The 8,966-nt window shown below is 40.9% G+C and overlaps 1 protein-coding gene across 2 annotated transcripts in view; it reads left to right on the top strand.

Annotated features, from left to right (window-relative positions):
- The window catches only part of DPYS (dihydropyrimidinase), an 86,839-nt gene that overhangs the window by 31,139 nt on the left and 46,734 nt on the right, over nucleotides 1-8,966 (top strand). For both annotated transcript variants that reach the window (XM_019663970.1, XM_019663969.1), the window contains 2 exons: nucleotides 6,883-7,039; nucleotides 8,252-8,393. In XM_019663970.1, the coding sequence (XP_019519515.1) occupies nucleotides 6,883-7,039; nucleotides 8,252-8,393 (299 nt within the window). The remainder of the gene's footprint in view (nucleotides 1-6,882; nucleotides 7,040-8,251; nucleotides 8,394-8,966) is intronic.

Here is an 8,966-nt window from a genome sequence, read left to right as displayed (position 1 = left end):
TAAGTGGGGCATGGCCACTGTTGAGCTTCATTTGCAGGTGTGGGGGCTTCGCTCTGTGGCATCAATACCACCTTAGGAAGCTTTATTTTCCAGGCAGAGTTAGGGGTGGGCACTAACTGCCCCAACTCACCTCCTTCCCCTAACTTTGACTGCCTTTTACCTCCCAGGAAGTGCATTTTTTATGACTCTCTCTACTACTTGGAGTTCAGGCTGTAGCTCCCTCTACTTACCTTTAAAAGCTATTGCCATCCCGTCTGCTTTCTGGCTTCCTAAAATGTTTCCAAACCTCTGCTCAACCAGGTTCCTCCTTCATTTTCAGCACAGCTATGGCTCTGTACACTTTCACCAGGGTTTTGATGTGAACTGGAAAGGAAGAGACGGGAGTGCATGTTTAGTCCACCACCTTTCATTCAAAGCTTGAGGTTTCCCTGTGTTGGTACCTGGATATTTTCTTTTAGCATTCAGCACCTGTGACAAAAAGTGAAAACAGATTATAGGAAAAAGAATAAAACTTACACATTCAAGCCCTTGAAAGCCGAACTGCCTTTGACAGTTTGCAAGGAATTTCAATTTCATGTTTATTTCAAGGTAATCTAAGTTGGGTAACTAGAACTAGGTTAGTTTCTATCCGTCCTTCGAGAAGCCACTTTTGCAAAAATGAGGCAAGAGAATGAGAAGGCTGTCCCTTGAGTGTTATCCTCTTCTTCCAGAAGCAGAATCTGTTCCTTCGCTCTATATCCCACATATAAGGTCGGACAAACCAGCTGTCATTGTGTCACATATAAAAGTTCCAGCCTGCCTACCCCAGACTTCTTTTGCTCAACATAGTCTAGTCTTTGTCCAAATAGTATATGTGTCAATGTGTGCCATTGGCTACAGTGACACTTTTTATTTGGGTTTGAGTGGTTTTGATTATACATGTCCCTTCTCTGCCATATATTGACATACAGAATTATTAATGGCCTTAAGAATATATTGTTCACCCCTCCTCCCCACCTCCCTATAGAACTTGCTCTTGTTCACCATTTTTCTGCACATGGATTCACTATTCACTATTTTTCTGGTGCTTTGCTTAGAATGATGGTGATTTCTCTCACCAACTTACCTGACATTCTATTTGGTGTGTCTCTGTTATATTTGTTTCCTAATTATGACTGAAATTGTCAATGCTTTTTTTTTTAGTTTCCAGCTTAACTTATTTTAACTTGTCTGGAAATTCAACTCTATTTTATATCCATATTTCTGTCTCTAGAGTATAAATAAGACTTTCATTTGAACTTATTAATAAAATGTTTTCTTTATACTTTTTGTTTTAAAAAGTTGTTGGATATCATATATATTATAGTCACTGTGCTCTAGGCATTGGATTTGCAAAAATGATTAAGATAATTTTGGTTCTCAAGTAGCATACGTGAACTGGGCTAGATTATGATTGGGTTTTGTTTGTCTGATTTGGTTTGGTTTGGGTTTTGGTTTTCCTTATTGTAGAAAGCTTTATTTTCCATGCTAATTGATGTAAATTATAAATTGCTCTTATGGAAAGATTTTAGATGTCCTATTTTCCATCTTATTTAAACTCTGACCCCATATATTCCTCTTGTGTTTCGGGAATAAGGGGGAGAAAGATTCTCCCCAAGTGGTCATGTTGGGCATGGCTTGTTAGTGCTGAATCAGAGTAAACCAAATCTCATTTACATGCGTACAATGAACTGATGCTTGGTGATTGATGCTCTTCCTAAGAAAGGATTAATTGTGGCTGAGTCAAGGTGGATTTGAATGTCAGCCTTTCTCTTTTTCTTTCTTATACATATATCTGAACACCCACTTGTCTTTTAAATTTAGAAAAAGATGATTTACCTTTTGCCCATTGCAAAGCAGTTGAAAACAGGCCATTTGAAAACAGTTTATTTTGAGTAGAATGGTGTAACCATAATGACACTAACATTTGTGGAACTTATTAGTTTGCTGGGGCTGCTGTAACGAAGTGCCACTGGCTGGGTGGCTTAAACAATAGAAATTTATTTTCTCACAATTCTGGGGTCTATAAGTCCGAGATCAAAGTGTTGGCAGGGTTGGCTCTTTCTGAGGACAGTGAAGAAAGGCTGTGTTCCAGGCCTCTCTCTTTAGTTTGTAGATGGCTGTCTTCTCCCTGTGTCTTCACATGGTCTTCCCTCTGTGTGTGTCTATGTCCAAATTTCCTCTTCTTATAAGGACCTTAGTCATATTGGTTTAAGACTCACACTAATGACGTCATTTTAACATAATTACCTGTATAAAGGACCCTATCTCCAAATACAGTCACATTCTGAGATACTAAGGTTTAGGGCTTTAACATTTGAATTTTGACAAGGGACATAATTCAGTGCAAATCATAAAGTAACTCCAGGGTCCTGGGAAGATGCTAGATACTTTTCTAAACATGAATTTATTTGACCCTCACAAAATTGCCCTATGAGAGGAATATTGTGATCCCATTGCATAGATGAGAAAAACTGAGACTAAGAGCAAGTACTCATCTTTCACAAGGTCACCAGCTAAAAGTAGCAAACTCAGGATTTGAACCTAGACCTGTGTGATCTACTCTATTATGCTGCTTCTATATATTTTCTTTCTCAATTATTTTCTTGCATTGTAAATGCACTATTTTGAATTGAAACAGAACCCAGGAAAGATTATTTTTATAACTGTGTTTGGCTTCCTGTTTTGTGGTCAGTGCTTCCACCCCTGGACACCTATGCCAGCATCTCTGCACCTCTCAACCTTTCCTAACAGATCTTGGGACTTGATTAAATTCTGCTGCCCAATCCAGACAAGGTGCTAACATCCGCTCTATCACTTTCATCTAATAAATGCTTTGTCTGGTCAGGAGGGAGTTTGAATTGTTTTGACATGTTTCATTTTTTGGAAATCTTTAGACTCTCCCAGAGGGCAAAACTCCTTGAAGTGGGTGATTGCATCCTAAGTGCAGAGTTTTATTTTTTGGTTTTGAGCCAAAGGATAGAGAAAGAAGGAGAGAACATGTATGGGGAGACAGGATACAACATAATGTGAAACTTGCTGAGATGGGGGGAAGAGATTAATGATGAAGACGTACTATCTCCCAAGAGTTGTTGAAACCATCTGGTCTCAAATGTAATCAGGAGAGCACCAGACGAGGACAGATATAGCACTTTTTATTACCAACCTGCTAAGCGTAGTAAATGAAACCAGTAAGTGAAATTGGAAAATTGCTCAGCCATTTCCACAAATAGCTTGTGGTTGGCTTAAATGTTTAAAAATACATGCTCTTTACCAAGAAATGAAAAATTATACTTTTCCTAGTAGCATAGTGCATATGTACGATATGCTAGCAGAATACTAGGGTTCTAATTCTGGCGTACCACTTACTCCCCCTGTGTCTTGCGCTTCTTAGTTAGTCCGTTGAGGTTCAGTTTCATCTGTCAAACCAGCATGAGGGTTGCCATGAAGGTCAAATGTGATATATGACCTTCAAACTATATTTGCAAACTATAGAGTGCTGTACATATGCTAGCTATTTTTGTTGCTACTTTATTTTTAGCCCAAATCTAACAGAACCCACAGTTGTGATGAGTTTTCATTTGATCTTCCAATTTATGGATTATTCAGCCTCTTGTTTTCTTTCCCCTTTTTCCTTCTTGCATGCTGTTTAGTCCTTTGAATATGTCTTAGAGCCATTGTGAAATATAGGGAAGAGCAGTTAGGAATTTCTACTCTTTCATTTTTCAGTATTTTTCTTTTTTTTAAAGATTTCATTGGGGAATTGGGGGAAGAGGAACAGCGTTGGGGAATCAGGGAAGGGGAACAGACAGGTAGACACATTGCTGTTTTTGTTCTTCAGTCTAGTTGTGGAGGACGTCGCTTCACTGGCCCATGTACGTATGATCATTGTGCTCTTCCCTGGTGAGGCAGTCAGTCGCCAGTCATTGGTCAGCCACTCACAACAGCCCACAGCAGCTCACACTGGCTGCCAACCACTCATGCTGGCTTCCAGCCACTCACGTAGCTCAGGGCAGCCCACTGCAGCCCCGCTGCAGCCTACGCTGTCACTTGCAACTCGCAGCAGCCCAGCTCCAGGTCGAGTTGTTGTTCATCATCTTAGCTGTAGAGGGCGAGTGTCACTGGCCCTCAATGTGGAATCTGAACCGCAGCCCTGCTGCTCAGAGCTGGTGCTCCCAAGCGAGCTCTTAACCAGCTGAGCCACTCGGCCGGCCCTCATTTTTCAATTTTTTGATGTTTACAGATGCTTAGTGGAGAGACAGTTGAAAACAGCCCAGTTAATGAAGAGTTTGTTGTGTACACAAAAAAGTGGCTGTCACATTTTAAAGGAGCCAAGCCATCCCAAGGAAATTACCTATTATCTAGTTTCAAAATAGTTCTGGTAGATGCTGACACTTTTAATTTTTCCTGCGTGCTGTTAAAATTGTAGAACCTTTAGAACAGTATTCCCGTATCACCTTGATAGGCCAAATAATTGAATAGGCCATGTGATAAAGATCTTTCCTCTCTGAAGAAGTGCGACAGAAAATCTTGAGTTGGCAACTTGTAAAGTGACTGCAGACCAGGTCATCTAAGTTCGTCATTGTCCAATCATCTGTAAGAAGTTCTCTTAGAATAGGAAGGTCTCTTCGTTCCTGCAAATAAAATGTTGCATCTGTCCTGTTATCTCTCTAGCAAATAATACATTGCCTCTTCGTTCATATTAAAAATGATTGCTTTTTGTTCCACACCAGAAAGAGATACTAATAGTATTTATTTCCCGTTTTCTGGGTCTAGGACAGTAAGACACAGAAGGGGGATGGGATTCATCTAGTGTGTGTGCATCAAGAAAGCCACGGATTTTAGCAGCGGCTAAGTCCCTGGAGAGTAACTTTTATTGACCACAGTCTGATTCTTGGTTACTTAAGAAGCAAAGATTGTTAGGCTTCAAGAAGCTTTGCTTTCATGGTTTTTGAAATTCCTCAACTAGCTAGAGGACAGTGGCTAGTTTGGGGGAGAAATGATCTGTGAAATAATAGATAAAATTCCATTTTAATATGACTCAGGCAGCAGGAGGCCATCCACTGTCAGCCCTCCCTGAGGAAATCAGTCAATCTCAGTTATATATCAGGATTTTAACTAAAATCCGGCATCTGATTAACCAGAGTGAACTAATTTGCTATGCCAACATCTCTTTACTTCGCTCTCTCCTTCATGACTGCTTGGATAGGATCAGGTGGGTGCCAGAGAATCTATTATTCTGACAAGTGCTAATCAGAGATAGGATCCTGATTTTAAATTCAAATTCACTCTGTGCGATTAATTTTTCTAACATTGAAAGTGCTTTGGATGGCCTCATTTGCATGATTTTTAAAATATGCATTTCTGGCTATAATTTTATCTGAGTGTTCTTTTATTTAATATGTTTTCAGAGGAAGTTTTTTTTTTTAAGTGTGTGAAAAGATTATCAATCTATTTGCAACAGAGATATGCGGCAGTTGAACTCCATGTGACCGTATGATAATTGCCATCAGGGTAGGATAACATTGAAGTTAGGGCCACTAGAGTCCAAATGCCTGGGTTCAAGTCCTACCTCCTCCACTCCATCTATATTGAGTGCATGTAATGTAACTGTAGAGAAGTTTTTAATCCCATAAACTTTATCCTCACCGTTAATGGTAATAATAATAATGGCTTTTCCCAGAGAGGGTTTTGAGATGATTCCATTAGAATGGCACATGTATCAGCTGGCTTTCGCTAGGTTACACTGCAGTAACAAATGAATCTAAAATAGTATTGGCTTAAAACTACAGAGATTCATTTCTCATTCATACTCATGTCCATCATCGGATGGCTCTGCCCCTGCTCCATATTCTCTTCATTCTGAGGCACAACTGAAGGAATAGCTTCTGCTGGTCTCATGACAGAGGGAAGGGGGATGGCAAAACTTACTGTGATTTTAACAATTTCTGCTTGGAAGCAGCTCATGTCACTTCCGCTCACGTTTAATGGGCCAAAATAAGCCACGTGGCCAAGTCTAATATCAGTTTGTGGGAACAATCATCAGCCATAAGGTGCAGTGCACATTGACTAGAACATAGTCAATGCCCAATAAATAGTCGTTTTTCTTTTTAAATCCTGCTCACAAAAGGTTTAGGATTCATATTATTCTTTGTTAAGACAGGAAAGACTAATACTTATGTGTTTGTCAAATGATTCTTTTTTTTTTTTTTAAGCTGAGCCATCCTGCCACCTGTTGGTAGCTCAGCGGCAGCTCAGCTCGGGCTGGGAATCAAACCAACGACCCTGCTGTTCAGAGCTTGCACTCTTGAGCGAGCTGTTAACCAACTGAGCCACTCGGCTAGCTCAGATGATTCTTTTAAGAGCAAATTAAAGGGCCGGCCGAGTGGTGTGTTGGTTAAGAGCTGGCTTGGGATGCCAGAGAGCCCCGGTTCGGATCCCACATATGAGGGCCAGTGACACTGCCCTCCACAGCTAAGATGCTGAACAACAGTTCAACCTGGAGCTGGGCTGCTGTGAGTCGCCATCAATGGCATAGGCTGCAGACCCTGTGGCAGATGGTTGCCATGGGCTACCGTGTGTAGCCAGCAGCCAGCATGAGTGGCCAGCAGCTGCCTTGAGCAGCCATCCAGAAGCTGGCGACTGATCTGCCTCGCCCAGGAAGAGCGCAGTGATGGTACCAACTTGGGCCAGTGAAGCAATGTCCTCCACAACTAGACTGAAGAACAAAAGGACAGCAACTTGTCTGTTCCCCTTCCCCCAATTCCCCAGCGCTGTTCCCATCCCCCAATTCCCCAATAAAAATCTTTAAAAATAAAAAAAAGAGCAAATTAAAGTGCTGATTGCTTCCTTTTAACTTTTCAGGGAAGGTGGTCTACGGAGAACCCATAGCAGCAAGTCTGGGCACAGATGGCACTCACTACTGGAATAAAGAATGGCACCATGCAGCCCACCATGTTATGGGTCCACCCTTGCGACCAGACCCTTCAACGCCTGACTACCTCATGAATCTATTGGCTAAGTAATCATTTGGCAGATGTTTGTGAAGTGCTTTGCCAAAATAAGGTGTTTTATGAGTCTCAGGTTCAAGTGTAGGAGATCTTGTCTTACCGCCTGGACCTTCCATTGACCTCCCAGTGTTCTGTTTCACTTGATCTGACAGGCCCTGGGGACTGTCCCTTATCTTGAGGCCAAAAAGCATTGGCATAATTATGTTATAATATAGTGTCAAAGTCTCTCCTGGACACAGAGAAATCAGATCATTTTTATTGAAATTTTACTCTCTTCTGATTTTTTCCTTGTCCCTTCTTATTGCCTAGAGCCAGGTCTCTTCATTATGTTTTATTTTATCATTCAGAATATTCTTGAATTTTTTTCTATGCTTGTATAATCTGGGAACCAGATGTGCCTGTTGTACAGGTACAGTAGGTTATGACTGAGGGCAGAACCACTGTAGGGGTGGAAAGGCAAAACCCTATCCTCGAGTAGGTTTCCCCATAAAAGTCCATCCAGACTATTTTCAGAGACACTAGTTTCTGGGATGTTAGGATCATTTTTTTTTTTTTTTTAGAATTCCACCATTCATGGACATCCTAACACTCCCCATTCACAGATACTCAGAAACCAGTTAACAAAGAGCTTTACACAGTAGACCATACAAGAGTTCAGCTGCTCTTTCCTTTCAGTCTCCTTCCTCCTTCACCTCTACACCCCAAGATGATTCACAAATCAAAGCAGGGTTCCCGTCGCTGGTGACATCATCATACTCAGCCAGTGTCACATCTCTGCTCATCACAATGTTGCCATTTGTCCGGGGCTGCCCTGGAGGGCCTCCCTCTGTTCACGTGGATCACGTGGTTCATCTTTGTGTAGTACTCTACTCACAAGGAATTTTCACTTACAGTATTGCCAGTGATCCTGAAATAATTGTCTCCAAGCACATATCATTATCAATTTCTAGATGAGAAATTGAGCATCAGGTGAGCTCATAATCACAATGGAACTGAGCCTGGAACCGATCATCAAGCTTATAAGCGTATTCTCCAAAGGTGCTTTCTAGAATAGGGATGGGAGTGGGTGAAAGATGTACTAGAAAAAGCTACTCATTTTCCATCATAGTTTTCTAACTTTCAGTTGAGAAGGGTGTCACCAGATTAGGAAAGGTTAAGGTAGTTTCCTCCTGACCTATTCTATCTACTCACCTTCATCACACTGGTGTGTTTTTCTTTTACAGTGATGATCTAACCACAACAGGGACTGACAACTGCACTTTCAACACCTGCCAGAAAGCCCTGGGGAAGGATGATTTTACTAAGATTCCCAATGGGGTGAATGGTGTTGAGGACCGGATGTCAGTAATATGGGAAAAAGGCGTGGTGAGTTTCACATGATCCAGCCTGTGTTGCTTTTTGGGCCAGGATCTGGCCCATTTTAGAAGCAGTGTGCCATAAACCTTCATAGAGAAGTTTTTTTACTTTTTTTACTGGAGTGGAAACTGGAAATGCAACACCATCACCACCACCCCATCCCTCAGGATAATAATTTATAGTTTCCTTCTCTGCATGGTTTAGTTTAGAGGATATGTTATACCATTTTGCTGACATGAGGGGATGAATTTAGATTGAGTGCCAATGTAGATTCTTGATGTCTTTGAAATGTGATAGCCCTTCTACCTGATTTCTCAGGTTCTTGAATCCCAGTTTCTTGTGTGTCACTGGTATAGATTCTTGAATTATTGAATGTACATGAAGGATTTTTACTATGTTCTTACATCCTTTTCATAAAGTCTTTGTAGATGTCCCCTTTTCAGAAACTTGGATGTCATATTTTAAAAACAGCTGCATGAGATCACATAAATAATAATTCAAAGTCTAGAAAAAAGGTTTTATAAATTCCCATGATTTAAAAATTTCTCTCTTAGGATGGAAAAGAATCAAATAACTAAATGT

Source organism: Hipposideros armiger, unplaced genomic scaffold (genome assembly GCF_001890085.2).
Source record: "Hipposideros armiger isolate ML-2016 unplaced genomic scaffold, ASM189008v1 scaffold_412, whole genome shotgun sequence".
NCBI lineage: Eukaryota > Metazoa > Chordata > Mammalia > Chiroptera > Hipposideridae > Hipposideros > Hipposideros armiger.
Note: the sequence above shows the minus strand (reverse complement) of the source record. Positions and strands in the feature narration are given on the sequence as shown.